This window comes from Cydia fagiglandana, chromosome 24 (genome assembly GCF_963556715.1).
Source record: "Cydia fagiglandana chromosome 24, ilCydFagi1.1, whole genome shotgun sequence".
In the NCBI taxonomy this organism is placed as follows: Eukaryota; Metazoa; Arthropoda; class Insecta; order Lepidoptera; family Tortricidae; genus Cydia; species Cydia fagiglandana.
The window spans coordinates 8,548,080-8,564,079 of record NC_085955.1 but is presented as its reverse complement, the minus strand read 5'-3'; the positions used below and the strand labels follow the sequence as shown (position 1 = coordinate 8,564,079).

Sequence of the window (16,000 nt, the reverse complement as noted above, 5' to 3'; positions counted from 1 at the left end):
AGGGATACACGACGCACACCTGGCACTAAAGGTTCCGTCACACAGGCGCGTTTTCCGGGCGGGGCGTGAGCGGTGCGCGCCGCTTTTACATATAAAACGCTCACGCCCCGCCCGGAAAACGCGCCTGTGTGACGGAACCTTAAATCGTGCAGAATGGAAGAAGAGGACAGGGTCTGCCTGACCCCAAGTGAATGGTATAAGGTTTGGGAAGAAGAAGATTATCTTAGTACAGACCCTTGCAGCTTGTTTACAGTTATTGTTTTTGGCTTAGATTCAATAATGTATGAGTCTTGTGTGCTAAGAATATAGACATAATGAAATCATGTATGGCATGATGTATTGATATTGATATTTATTGAAATCAAATTTGGTTAGGTTAAGGTTAAGTAGCAGTAATTAGTTTTAAGTGTGATTTATTTTTTGTGACGTACGACTTTTAATGTTTGTAAAAAAAAAAAAGATAAAATATTATTTATACAACAAATGTCACGTAGTATATTATTGCCAATAATTAGGTAAATGCAATGAATGACCGTGGACTTTCATGTAAGGCAAATTAAGGAAAGATTTCTAAATATGTGCAGTAACACATAAGCTGATGTCAAGCACCGTCGATCAATGTATGCAGTCTGTTGGAAGAACGTTACCAGGTCTAAAAGTATTATACGTGATTTGGCATAATCAAATTTTACAGCATTACAGCTAACACCAATGCACTGTAAAATCAAGTAGTAAAATTAAGTACCTAAGTAATAATAAAGCGATTAATAAGCTACCTATTACATGTTTGATTCGCAAAAACGTAAAAAATCTTTAAAAAGTTTATGACTTTCGTTGGCAAACAAGTCGGAGTTAGGTGCAAAAGATAAGAAATTATTAAAGAGTGTCCGAGAACGGACAATTGGAGAGTACTGGTGTGCAGTCGTGTGAATGGTTCCATTATCTAGGAGGCGATCCTACGACAACGTAGGTAGTTGTCGGGAACAAAAAAGGTAGTCGTTTTCGACACCAAGTCTAGGCAGTCTGATTCTCCCCTTAATATTTTAGATGTAGCAGACATTAGATTAACATGTAGTCAGTGAGTTGTGTAACTTTTTGCAGCTAACTTCATGTGACAATGGCAAGAGTGGTATCTGTGAGGTGTGTCTGGGGCGGCTGCGGGAGGCATGCCTCTTCAAGCTCCAAGTGCAGCACTGCCAGGCCGAGCTGCAAATGGGATTAGAAAGAAAACTGAATGTCAAAGGTACATATTAATAAGCTTTGCTATCACCATACAGCCATGCCACAGTAGATCAATGCCGTGCTTGAGAAGCAAAGAAACGGAGCTTCTCAATTTGTTTGGCTTCTCTTCTTTTTCAATTGTTTATGTGGGAATATCAATAATTTTTTGTCACTTACATGTCATGGTTACATTCTCCGGGTTTTTAAACCAGGGGTCCCCAAATCCCGGCCTGTGGGCCAAAACCGTGATGCGTTCTAATTCGGCCCGCCAACCCAAAGCGAATGCCCACTGTCTGACCCGCGCGGGCCAGGCCCTAATAGAGGTTCAGCATTCATTGTGAGTAACTCTGTTCCTAACAGTAGCAACCAGACATCCTCCCCCGGCGCAAAAACCGAGGGTGGCCCGCGCGAAAGTTTCTGAGGCGCAATGTGGCCCCAGGTCAAAAGTTTTGAGACTCCTGCTTTAAACCATGGTTTTATACCGTTCAAATTAATTAATAATTATTTTTAATACGGGTTATGTTGTGACATGGCCATGAGCCATAATTCCCAAAATCTATTTCTTCTAAAAATTACAAATTCAGTTACATTCTATGTAAATATTTTAATTTCGTTTTTCGTCACTTACGTTTTGCATATCAAAGAAGGAGGTTCATTACGAATATTTGTAAATACCGCGGCTAACGTTGGAACCGTTTCTGGCCTATAACTGCGAAAATCGAAGTTCGCAAATTGCGGGCATTTCTCTCTATCACTCTAATTACGCCTTCATTGGTGTAACGTAGACATTTTCTTAGATTTTAAATTAATATTTTTGGGTTAAATTCCTTTTCTTATTTCAACGATTTTAACAATATCCCAAACTAACTCGATTGATTGCACTTCTTTGCATAATCTGTTGCATTCAGATGCACCTTTTGATGCTTATCTGTTGTCGGGGTGGTCATATGAGTAAAAATAATTAAAACTTGAGATATTTATGTTGTCACTCCAGGAAAACTTTGTATGATTTAGGTATGATTTTTTTAGATAAAAAATAATTTTGATGTAAACAAAACATGGAAATTACAGACGTACAAAGAAAGGGGCTCTGAGATGAAACATTATTAGATTTAATGATAAAATATATTTCTTAGGCTCAAGAAAGAGTTCTCTAGATTAATCAGTTCAGAAATTTCGAAGAATTTGTGTCTTCAAGAGATTGGCACCCTACTTTTGTTTTTAGCCTTTTGTTCTCAACATATGAGAAGGTCATTCTGAGGTGACATGCACTTTTGATGTGTGGACCCCTCCGGGGACGCACGCTCGCATGAGCCCTATTTTGTGATAAGACCACACATTCCACATGGCGGTCAAAATGGTGGAAGCAGTTCGAGTCCTTCGGTGTGTTCCACTGAGTAAGTATAAATGGAATTTAGCTGTGATCAATTCCACAATGGCGCGAAACATTGTGGGTTTGTTCTTAACCAAGTTTTGGTTCTTTACAGAGTTGACTCCTGCTCGAGGGAAGGGAGCGCTCCGCCAGAAGTCCTAACAGCTTCCAGTGCGGTGAGCTAAATTTCCAATTGTTTCATTTTTTCTCTAGCGGCCATAAAGGGCATCGGCTAATATATCCTTTTCTCGCTTTGCAGGAGCCGGGATGTTTCTAGAATGTTTCTAGATGTTTCAAGATGTCTCTAGAAGCTTTCGATGTTTCTAGAAGCTTTCGATGTTTTTATATTTCTTTTGAAGATGTTTTTGAAGTTTTAAAATGGGGCTGTGGGATCTGTTCCACGCCATCTGCAGCGGCCTGCTCCAACCTGGGTAGTAGTCAGCTTCCCGGGGATAGGAGAGGTCACTCCCCGCTGCTCCAGTTCCAGCAGCTGTTTTGAGGTCGGTCAAATGCATCCTTGAATTTTGTAGGGCATCTGCGCTCAGCTACAAATTTAAGATGTAATTGAAGAGAGATAGTTTTTTTTATTTAAAGTTTTGAAAGTTCTGGTGCATAAAACTTAGGTAATTCGAAATTTAGTTTTTAGTATTTAGTTAATTGGTGTAAAACCCTTATTACTTGAACCTGTGAAGCGACCCAGCTTTGCCACTGAGCTTTTCAAATAATTTATTAGGTTAATAAAGTTTGTTAGATTTAAATTTGTTTAATTGTTTCTCCTCCTAGCTTTCCTACAGCAAGGTTTCCATTTAGTTTATTTTATTTAATTTTGATTTAATTTTATTTTGTTAACATGGCTGTTTCCATTTTAGAGAAGCCGGAGCTTTCCATTCATTTATTTTACCCCCGTTCAAAACAGCCGTGTTACATTGGAGTAAAAGAGAAAGATCCCCCCGCAATTTGCGAATTTCGGTTTTCGCGGTAGCCCCTCTGGTGTTTACTTTAGACGTTTGTTTTAAACCTTATACAGTCAGCAGCAGAAGTTGCTAAGCGGGCCAGGTGTCCAAAATGATCTTGACGCGACTTTATTGTTAAGAGACTAAGAGTGTGTCCAGGTAATTTTGAACACCTCGCCCGCTTAGCAACTTTTGCTGCTGACTGTACCTACCGTGTTATATTTTAGACGAAGAAGCCTTGGACGAACTATCTTCAGATGACGCGTACAGCGAGTCTCCTGAGGCTTTATATTACCGTAAGTTCCTTGTATGCTATTCAGAATTAAGTAGAATGAATTGACAGCAATTATAATAAAAGGAAACGATCCCTACTTAGCAGTAAGATATGCAGTCTACATGTACTGTTGTGCCATTTGGGGCATTATCTATGAAAAGGGACCTTATTGTCGATGGCGCTTACGCCGCACGGCGTCGCGCGGCATTGTATTTCTATCGGAGCATTATTAATAATGGCGGAAGCGCCATCGATAATAAGGTCACTTTTCATAGATAACGTCACATTTAGGGTTCTACCTAAATTGGAAACTATAGTGTTGAACAACCAATTTAGCTAGAACCCTAAATGGCGCAACAATCTCGGAGCGTGATGAACTGATGGTACCATTGTACCTTAGAGCATTTAGTTACTGGATATGTCAGTCCTAAAATAAGGAGGACGCTAAATGAGGAGGAGGTTAAATGAAAATGAGGAGGAGGGTAAATGAAACGAAGAGGTATAAATCATCAGAACACTCTCGTAAACAACTTCAGTTCAGTGTGTGTATTATTGTGTTCAGCTTCAGACGAGGAGCCCCTGTGTCCGCCGTGTAAAGATGAGCCGCGGGACGAACATCTGTTACGTAAGTACACACTTTTAATTGAATTAATGATTAGTTCAGTAAATACAATAGTCTACTTCGTCTATACAAATCTATAGAGTAACTTATACGTACTAGGCCTTAAACAGTTTTTAGCGTTCCGTACCCAAAGAGTAAAACGGGACCCTATTACTAAGACTTCCGTCCGTCCGCCCGTCCGTCCGTCCGTCCGTCCTTCCGTCCATCTATCCGCTTGTCACCAGGCTGAATGTCACGAACCGTTCTGTTGCCGCTGTAACAACAAATACTAAAAAATACGGAACCCGCGGTGGGCGAGTCCGACTCCCACTTGTCCGGAATATTGACAAGTTTCTACTATGACATTGATGCATCAAGGCGGTTTGTTTACAGGTTGCCTACCGCGAAACGCGAAAATCGAAATTTTGTTCTCTGCCTCTCTATCGATCAACTAAGCAAGAGTGATAGAGAGGCAGAAACCGAACTTTCGATTGTCGTGTTTCACAGAAGGGTATATTGAGTTCGAGACGCCCTCTACGCAAAGTTTTGCCTAATATTTCCTATTCATGAAACATCTTAACCAAGAACATAGTTTACTGTTATATTTACTTCAAAAACAATAACCTATCCCTTTCAAAAAAAACTTAAGAGATATAAAGAATTTATTTGTAGCTAAAATTCATCAAATGTTATTACTTAGTTATAGTAGAGGAGCACAAGAGGAGATTTTTTGTAGTTAATCCAGTGTGTCAGATTTAGAAATGAGTGATATCTTGCTACCCATGGATCTGCCTTTCAAGGTGGTTCGGTTTCCATACAAAAAAACAATTGCGTTATATTAAATAATTACACATACACATTACAATTACTACTACACCTACCTACTACATAAATATGTGCGCATCTGACTTCTTTTAAATGTTTATTTGCTCTAAATTGAGAGTAAAACTTTGTTTTATACAGAAATCACGCAAAAACATTATTTTGGTATTGCATTGTTAAAAATTAAAACGTTGTTTTCAACCACTTTTAGCGTCTATGTTGTGGACAGATAAAATGTAATGTTCCAGTGTCTTTACCCGGCGGCGAGTACAGAGTCAGGCCGGAGTCTCTGTCCTCGCGCGTCTTTCAGCAGCTTTCGCTAGGGTGCTCCGTGAGGCTCGAGCGCCTCCGCGACGCCGCCAAGCCGTGTCCCGTGACGTCACACCGCGAGCAGAGCCCCGCGAGGAGTGTGGATGAGCCCGGTCACACCGCCGCCGAGGAACAAGCCCGCACGTCGGGTAGGTACAGTCAGCAGCAGAAGTAGCTAAGCGGGCCAGGTGTTCAAAATGATCTTGACGCGAATTTATTGTTAAGAGAATAAGAGTGTGTCAAGGTCATTTTTTCAGCAAATAGGCCACAAGGGCACTTTTACGATTATTAATTCCATTTTTGTTTTTAATTATTTCGACGATCATGATAGAAATTCGTATATTATTGACATCAATGAAAACTCATGTAATTTTCGTTCATGGAATAAATCATCTTATCTAATCTAATCTAGTGTTAGAAGTAATAAATGTTAATATTATTATTTTAGATGTGAAATCATCGATTAAACCAGAGCCTTGTGATGACGACGAGGGAGATGAGCAGCTGCTAGATGTGTCATGTAAGTCCCTAATCCTCACCACAGCATAAATATTAGTACTACCGTACTGAAAGGAAACTTCCTACTAAGCTGAAGACTGACAGCGGTTCAGAATCAGATCATGCTGTCCCTTGGAATATATGGCACATTGGAGGCGCGTCCTTAAAAGCCGATTCCCACCGGCTTGCCTGTTTTTGGACGTTGGAGCAGAGTTGTAAAGTAAATATGTAAACCAAGTTAGCCCCGGCTTGCCTAAGGATATGTTTGACGCGCCGCCATTGCAAATTATTAGCAGTTCGAGGCCAGTTAGAAATCTACAGACTATACAAAACGCGAGAGTTCAAACTTTTAAAGTATTATAAGTATCATAATAAATGTTAATATATATTTGTTTTAGTTGAAAAATCGTCGATTAAATCAGAGCCTAATGATGCCGTGGGCGATGAGCAGCTGCCTGGTGCGTCATGTAAGTTTATCCTAACATGCAATATGCCCGTGTATATACAAGTTACTTGTAGAGCCATAAGAGCTTGTCACATACTTATTGCAGCCTCCGAAGAACATATTATGTGACTGTACAGTCGATGTCAAAAATATGTTTACACTTGCACCATTATCATCATCATCGTCATCCCAGCCATAAGACGTCCACTGCTGAACATATGCCTCTCCCTTGGACCTCCATTCGTACCAGTTGGAAGCGACACCTGTTGGGCCTTAACAAGGTCGTCCATCCATCTTGTGGGTGGACGTCCTACGCTGCGCTTGCTAGTCCGTGGTCTCCACTCGAGCACTTTTCGACCCCATCGGCCATCCCCACCCCACCTTGCACCACCCCCCACCTTACACCTTTGCACCTTACCCCTTTGTTATAAGGCGAACAATCTAAACACGTCTTTGACGTCAACTGTATAACTATACCTACTCTGTATCTTTAGGTATTTAAATAAAAGTAAACACCATCTACCCTCAAATGGCTCCTTAAGCCAGTTGAGGGTAGATGAAAACATAACATGGTGAAATAATGTAGGATAAAGTCAGGTCGTTCAGTGACTGATACGGGCGGTTTTGTATTTGGTTGATTAACCAATAAATGTTAAGGTGGGATTCCACCGGTGTGCGCCACTGTGTAGCACAAACATTTTTGTACTGAATAGAATATGCTTGTGCCGCACAGTGCCGCACACCCTTGGAATCTTGCCATAACTACCCGAAAATGTACAAATTGTTTGTTAACTTTTATTTAAATACCTAAAGATACAGACTATAAATAAAATAGTCATCATATATTTTGTTTTTGTGTCCAGCGGCGGCTGTTGAGGTTCCGCCGGCGCAGCCTGCCGCCCGCGCGAGCCGAGCCGAGCCCGAGCCTCGCCACGCCTCGGCGCCCGCGCGGGCGAGTCCCGTGACGTCACACGAGCCCACTCCAGCGACCAGTGCGAAGTTGCCTGTTGCCCGCCAACAAGCCCACACACACCAGCCTAGCTTAATCGGACATGTACTTAACACAGACACTGATGCAGTGTACTCATGCAGAGTCTGTCCACAAAAGTTCTCAAATAAAACTCTCCGCAAACTACATGAATACACTCACATGGAAGTATACATTTGCGATGTGTGTAATATGAAATTCAGGCTGAAATCAGTTTTAATCAGACATATTTTTGATTTACATATGAAGATAAATGACGTGTGCAAAGTTTGCAACAAAATATTTGCAAACAAGGCGTGCTTAAAGAAACATCAAAGACTTCACACTGGTGACAAACCATACAAATGTAAGGTATGTGAGAAGAAATTTGCAATTGCTTCATATTTAAATGTACACCAAACTGTTCACACTGGTGAAAAACAATACAAGTGTGAAGAATGTAACAAACAATTTAGAGACAAAAAAAGGTTAAACGAACACAAACAAATCCACATCGGAGACAAAAGATACAGCTGTGATGAATGCGGCAAACGTTTTATAAGAAACAGCACTTTAACTGAACACAAAAAAGTTCACACGGGTGAGAAATTGTATAAGTGTGATGAATGTGACATGTTATTTGGATATAGGAAAACTTTAAAAAAGCATAAAATAATTCATGTTAGAGGTGATATTTACAGCTGCAAATTTTGCGACGAGAAATTTCCCCAAAAAATACTTTTAAATAAACATAAAAATAAGCACATCGGAGAGAAACCGTACGGCTGCGAAGAATGTGACAAGAGATTTAAAAGAAAGGATCAATTAGATTTGCATAAAATAATGCACAAAGGAGACAAACCATACACCTGTGACAAGTGTGGTAAGCAATTTAAACGAAAACCTAATTTATATCAACATGAAAAAAATCACGCAGAAAAATCTCACAGTTGTAATGAATGTAACAAGAAATTCACACACAAGCATCAATTAGATGCTCATGTAAGAACTCACACTAAAGAAAAACCATTTATTTGTGAAAAATGTGACGCGCGATTCGCTCAAAATTATATTTTGCAGAAACATAAACAAATTCATTCTGAAAAGATACCCGTGACTGAGTGAGTGTAAGGAAACTAACTAAAGGGATTCATTATTATTTCTTTATTTATTTGAACTCTTAGCCTAGGTGATTTATAATATGAATATAAAAACACTTACAAAACAAACAAAAAAATACATGTAAACACATTATAAAAAACCTAACCTAGGGTGCCGCCAGCAGCGGGGCCCAAGCTGTCGGTGGTCAGGGCTGCAGAGAGAGAGAAACAGACGTACTATACGCGCCGTGTCCAAAATTACCGCCTTCTGCATCTGACCCTTGATCCAAACACCTATTATTATTATTTGTTTTTCCATTTTGGAATTCATGGGCCTACAAATCCCGGTCCTTTGGTAGGCTTGCGTGGGGATACAGATCCAACACGTAGAGGCCCCTTGGAGAGCTTTAATGTCATGTAGAACGCCTGCTGGAACCCGTTCACAGGCGCAATAATAAACACCCAAGAACCGGTCGCAGCAGGCATTGGGACTATTGTAGAAAAAGTGAATAGTATACCGGTCTATGGATTGAAGTTTGGATGGACAATGAAACTGGGCTATTGTAGAGAAGTCCGGACACCTGCCATAACAATGCTAAAACACGTTATCGAGGCAGGTGGTGACTTGCCGCTGACTAGATGGGCCCCTGAAACTGCCGTCGCGAAGACGACCAGGAGCAACATCGGTGTGAGCGGCTCAGGGGTGTCAAGAGGTGTGCGCCGCTTTCTACCCAGTGGCTGTTACCAGCCACTGTGCCAACTCGCGTCTTATGCATCTTTCACTTCCACCCCTGGAGCATATAGCTCTGACGACTCCTCTCTGGACAGCCAATTAAGGCAAGCCAGAGCTGAGAGTCCTGTGGGTCCCCTTGGGGTCCACTCCGACCGATAAAGACACGCCGGAGACGGAGACCCTGACCGACTCTCGGGAGCACTCGGGTCCGTGGGGTCGTTACTCCCCAACAGCTCGCCACAAGCTGCCCTGCGGGCTTATTATTATTATTATTGCTTTATTTCAGTGAAATTTTGTCCAATTTACAATGTTGGTTTTAGATCAATAAAATTTTAGTTTCTTTTATGTGTTAATATTGTTTTTTATTTCACTGATCCCTATTGGGTAAAAGCCTCCTCGAGTCCCTTCCATTGTTAATGGAGCGAGGAATTAATAGTAAAGATTACCTAAAGCTGGACTTCCGAGCAAAGCGGCTCTGACGCATCGCCAGCAGCGTCAGAGCCGTTAACCTTTTGGCCGCCGGACCTAGTCCGCAAAGACGCTCACTCACACGCCAGAGTAAATTTTAAGTAAACAACTAATAAAAAGTTTAGGGATTTCAAATTGTGATATCGATATTTACAATTTATGGTAAAAATCTTCTCAATTTGGCTTTGTTCTTAACCAACTTTAATTTATTTCGAGAATGCCAAAAATTAACATATTTTTTACACACGACAATGTTAAAAATAAAGGTCTTCATCATTAAAAACAACCACTAAACAATATCGATTTATGACGTAATATCACCGCACTAGGCTCTACGAGAAGTCTTGTATACATGACAACGGCGCGCATGGACTGCCCGCAGTGCAGACCGACAAGGACCGTTTCCGCGCGGATTAAGTAATAATAGTCTCTAGGTCAACGGCGTAAGCACTTGTCGGTACGTAAACTTTATAAGCGTTAGGTTAGAGCCGCGCATCGTGTGTCGATAATATAAATGTACCGGAACTGCATTGGGGAAAATGACACGTGGGTTGAATTGTCAATGAGTGAAGAACAATAATACTGGAAAAGGGTGGGGATCAGAAATGTTCGGGAATGCATGTTTCACATTCGACATGTTCCTTAGAAGAGTTTGTCAGTTCCCGTATTACACCCCTACCATAATAATTTTTCGTCAATTTCAAATACATAACATTCTCATAGTTAGGCGACACTGACTAGTCCGAGCGTCCGCCTGTAGGTACCATTCTTGTGCGAAGCGGTCACTGCAGGGTATCACTCCCCACTACACTATCATCTCAAAATGAATCATTTGTTCTGCAAATAGACCACAAGGACAGATTTACTTATCTGACTCTACTATGGACAGCTGAACAAGTTCCCTGAACTCCAGCTATAGTTATGCCTGTCTCTCTCTCGTTTAACGTATTCTAGTTACTAGTTATCACCAATTGGCATTTAACAGGTGTTCAAATGCTTAAATAAAACCAGATTGGCCACTTGATGTTTATTTTGAATATTCTCTAGAGATGCGCCGGATATTCGGTTACTATCCGGTATCCGGCCTATCAGGCCAGTATTTTAATATCCGGCCGGATACCGGATAGTGCCCTATTATCCGGCCGGATACCGGACAGTACCATTGCTTGATTTCGGAGTAAAAAAATTGGATTTAAGAAACAGTCATGGTCATAATCGTACTTGTTTATTATTTTAAAACAATTTAGAGATTCCACTGACTTGCACGCGCACTCATTTCGAACCTAGAAATGTGTCCGCGCGAACGTTCACTTAGAAACAGGTTAAAACTGCAGAATGCGCACCTGAAAAACCGAAATGTAGGTGCAGCTCCGCTGTCCTAATATTCGGCGACCGGATACCGGATATTCGGCCGATGGTCCGGTATCCGGCCAAACAACTATCCGTTGCATCTCTAATATTCTCATATCGAGTTAACATTCCCATCCCTAGCTGTCTTGTATACAAGACAACGGCGACGAGGAACATGAAAAACGTTGAAAACTGGAGCAATTTTTTTGATTGCCTTATTATAAAAGAATGGATTTATTTATCTGCTTTGAAGGCAATTATTTTAAAAATCAAAGACCTAAAACATTAACACGAGTGTAAAAAATGCTACAATTGATGTTTTTTCACATTTACCGAGCGGTTGAATTTGTGTCTTGTATACAAGACAGCGGCGCCAGTGTATCGTTCTATCGTTGTCTTGTATACATGCCAACGGCGGTCAAAGGGCCTGTTTCGTAGTGAACGTTCGCGCGAACTCATTTCTAGGTTCGAAATGAGTGCGCGTGCAAGTGAGTCGAACTGTGCACATCACAGAAATAAATGTCCTACCGGGATTCGAACCCAGGACCATCGGCTTCATAGGCAGGGTCTCTATCCACTACGCCAGACCGATCGTTAGTTTTAAAATATAAAAATTCAATTAAGTATCTGGTTTCTTTTTTTTCCGGGACCTTTTGGTGAGTTCGTAGAAAAAAATATGACATATAGATTCGTAAAAAACGGGTTTGTGTTGTAAAATTAAAAAATCATTCATGGATAATTGTATAAGATTTTATAATAAACTTCCAAACCATATTACTGAATTATCTATTAATAAATTTAAGAATTATGTAAAGCGTAAACTTATTTCTAAAGCTTATTATACCACACAAGACTACATAAATGATAATACAACGTGGGATTAATTGTTATTCCAAATGATAATTTATTTATTAGGTATATTTGATTATTGATGAGGAGATGGATATTCCGATGTAATACTATCTACTTCTTTTGTTACTTATGCTTTTTTTTGACATTTAGATTTTATTCTAGAAATTCTAGACTGGTATTCTTTTATACATTTTTTTTTTATGTTTGACGATCCTTTTGTGAAATTTTTAGTATTAAATTTGATATGTATAATAATTATGGAATAATATTAACATCAATAAATTGCTCTGATAATTAGATTAAGATTAATTACGATTCATAAGAGCTTGTTGCTAGGCCTACATGAATAAAGTATATTTTGATTGATTGATTGATATAGTTCGTTTTTTTTTTTAGCATTAGCATTAGAGCAGAAGCAAGCGTGCAGTTTTTATCAGGCTCGTTAATTGTTAATAATTATTGAATTATCTAATGTAGCATGGTCAATATGGTCAACTTCTGCGAAGTTCTTTCTAATGCTAAAAAAAACCATGACTTTATCCACATGGCTACAACAAGGTGTTTCCACAGACCGTAGTTCTGTAGAAATGGAACAACTTTTTTGTCAAAGTGATTTACACACTAACACAGTAGCTGTGGTCGCTTTCTGCAGTGATAAAAAATTTAGTTGGTCGTTTTCTGCATAACTACTGTCCTTGTTAATCGTACACTATACTGCAAAACGTAATTCAAGACCAAAAAAAGCAAGGAATGTTGCCACTTTTTTACTATAGGGTCTTAATAAGTATAAATTGTTTAGTTTATACTAATACTTTACAATATCATTAAAAATAACTATAAATTAAAGATTTATAGGGTCTTGTATTTATGCACAAATAAGTAAATAAAAGTACTTTTTTAAATAGTAGGAGTAAAATTACTAATGAATAAATTATCTTAGCGTGATTATTTATCAAAAGGAATTTATAAGTTTACAAACAAATTATTGCAGTGGTAACATTTTCTTACTTTTTTTGGTCTTGAATTACGCTATGCCCCAACGTTTTCTGTTCTCTTTGACGGCGCAGCAACTAGTATCATTTCTCTCTCCTCGCTCTTTGAAAAATACCGTTTGTCGAAAAGGGACAACCATAATATTGACAAGATGAACTTCAAATCAAAGTGTTGCCTTTTTTGGTGCACCCAGGCAGTGTATGTGTGCGTAAAAACATGTATGTTGCTCTTTTAGGGATGTGAAAATTCGATTTTAATCATGTTATATAATCGATAAACGCTACACAGCGGAACGAAATAGCTATTAATTGAAGCTTCAATATCTTTGTTAAACATAAACATAATTAAATATTTATTCACTATTAAGTAAATATAAAACATTAAATTAGCTTACAAATAATAATACAAACTATCTCTAAACTAAATTTAAATGCTAATGAATAATAAATATATTGGGATATAATAAAATAATTCAATTATTGCGGAACATATATTTTAGTAGGCATTTATGTATTTTAATTAAATATCTGAACTTTCCCTTCGTTCCCTGCTGGGTGCGTGACGATAAAATTGTGATGTGATAATCACAATTGTTACCAACATTTATTTTAGGGTGGCTATACTAAAGATTTTAAGGCGAGAAAAGAAAAAAATACAACCACTGTAATTACAACGTTTATTCTCTTATAAAAAAAAGACAAGGAAAGTTATTACTAGGGCCTTAAGGCCTTGCAAACACTGCAGTTATCTTAGACTAGCTCTTAATTTTATCTAAGTTGAGACTACACTAGGGACGAGAGAGCGAATGTGGGTTAGCGGCTAAAATATTATGGTTGAACACTTTTAGTCGAAAATTTACAATTTAACTAGAATATTGTTGGGCGCCGTAGAGGTAAATTAAAGATTGGAAGGAGCTGACCTGATCCGCAGGGTTTAGGGTACCAACAACACCGCCACGTCGTCACCCTCTCGGTACAGGCCAAGGCAGCACCCGCCGATCACCGGTCAACGCGGTTCACCGAGCACACACGTAGGTAGAACCCGCGCCAGGCGGATTTACAGGTAAAATTGTAGACCCTGGAAAGGTTTTCAAATAGTAAGACAAGAGTACACAACGCTTTTATCAACGCTGGAACCTAAATAACTTTGCAACAAAATGGAGTCCAGACATACATAATTTCGAATTTGGAACGGCACGCGTCAGGTCAAGGTTAACATTTGACCAGCGCGGCGGAAGGTTACTCTTAAAAAAAAACAAATAATAACTTACTCGCTGTGGAAAAATGGCCCGCAAAGGGTGCTCTGCAACATATGTCGACACAAGCGAGGTCTATAAAACACGGCCACAAAGGCCCTTAAATTTGGGGCTGCATGTGCCCCACTTTTTCGCCTGGGCTGAAAATAAAAATCACCACACTATTAAACTGAATCTTACACACAAAACTCGTCGCAAAAATCACTAAAATACTCACTCAAAAGGGAGATTTCCCCCGATTGGTTTAGAAATCGCCTGAAAAGGCTTCTTTTTAGCGGAACGACACCAACGAAAATGTCCGACCTTCATTTTGGCAGGAAATGACAGACCAAATGACAGAGTTGCCATAGCCCGAACTGGATTCGTGCGATCCTAGATGATTTTGAAAAGAAAACATTACCTTTCTTCTTTACTTTATTTGGACTAATATTAAATAGAAAGAAAAACAATATTTGAAGACAATTTTAATTTACAAACCCCTTTCGATTAAAAAAATAAACAAAAATGTAGGAAGGCACCGAAATTATTTTTAATCTAGCAACCCGGACCATGTTGTTATCGACTGGGCTCGCTAGATGGCGGTAAGGGTATCAAATGAAGACGGCTCACATACTAAACAGTATTGAAAAAATGAAGAGTTAAAAATTTTATTGTTACAGTGCTCCCCTACCCGAAGAAAATTTTGACTACGGCAAAATTTTGAGCTGGCCCCCCAGCTCGCAAAACCACCCTCTTATTTCTAGACGAAGTCCCCTAAAAAAATCGACGCCAAAGGCATAAAGGAAAGCAACGACCACCCAATTCGAACCCACGCATTAAACCATAATAAAAAAATAAGCACAGCCGAGCTGTGCACAAATTACCACATACAAACTATAATATTACTGTACGGTAATCTACACTAAGATACCCTAAACGTATATTAACCTAAACGAAACTAAACGCTAATAAGCGAAGCTGCAAAGCTCCCTACCTACGCACTGCATCGCTATATATCTTGGCGGCGCAGCGAGCGACCTGGGTCGCGGGCTGCACGTCCAAATTATATGGCGGAATGTGCGTAAGGTAACAGATTATTCAATAATCTGCGGTAATGACTGAGTACAGTCAATTACCCATATGAGTCAAGGACAGTGTTTGATAGCTCGGCTAAAGAGCCACTGAGCTACCAGTCGACACTCTTCACAGGAACACTGGCCCTGCAGTGCGAAATCAGGGATTTCGCCCTGCACTGCCAACGCTCACTGTGGATAGACGGCTTATAGCCAATGAAATTGATCACGGATCAAACCTTTTAAGATTCCGGGCATGCCAGGACCCTAAATTCTTACCCGTATAAAAATCTTCCAACTCGTATACTAAATTCGAGAGTTTACGAACTATGCGGCACTTCACGTATTTAGGAGCAAGCTTAGCCATAAAGAATTTACTGGCGTCACTCAAAGGAAAAGTCTTTTTCATAACAACCTCGCCCTCACTAAACTCAACCGACTGTCGGCCCTTATTATAATAACGCGCCCCTCTATCATGAGCTTTTATTAATGATAACTTAACCCTATCGAAAACTTCCTTTAAGCCGCCTAAAGATTCCGCGTACCGATCTGGAGAGTCAATTGATAGGTCTAGTTTCGAAGTCTGGCAATCTCCATAGACTTTACCGCAAGCAACAGCCTCCCTGCCATGAACCAGAAAGAATGGAGAATAACGAACCGTTTCGCTGGTGGTGGAATTCATGGCGAACTGTACCTTCGGCAAGGCTACGTCCCAAGCTCGATGATCGTTCTGGA

At 39.8% G+C, this 16,000-nt stretch overlaps 1 protein-coding gene and 1 long non-coding RNA gene across 2 annotated transcripts; both read left to right on the top strand.

Annotated features, from left to right (window-relative positions):
• Nucleotides 1-5,513: 5,513 nt before the first annotated feature.
• Nucleotides 5,514-6,517, top strand: LOC134676476 (uncharacterized). Its single transcript, XR_010099940.1, has 3 exons — nt 5,514-5,701; nt 6,001-6,072; nt 6,449-6,517. It is a non-coding gene; the product is annotated as an uncharacterized LOC134676476 (long non-coding RNA).
• A 1,081-nt stretch (nt 6,518-7,598) lies between these two features.
• LOC134676482 (zinc finger protein 273-like) lies at nt 7,599-8,639 on the top strand. Its single transcript, XM_063534866.1, has one exon. It carries the CDS (start codon nt 7,646-7,648, stop codon nt 8,585-8,587), a length of 942 nt encoding a protein of 313 aa, XP_063390936.1. The 5' UTR covers nt 7,599-7,645; the 3' UTR covers nt 8,588-8,639.
• Nucleotides 8,640-16,000: the final 7,361 nt, after the last annotated feature.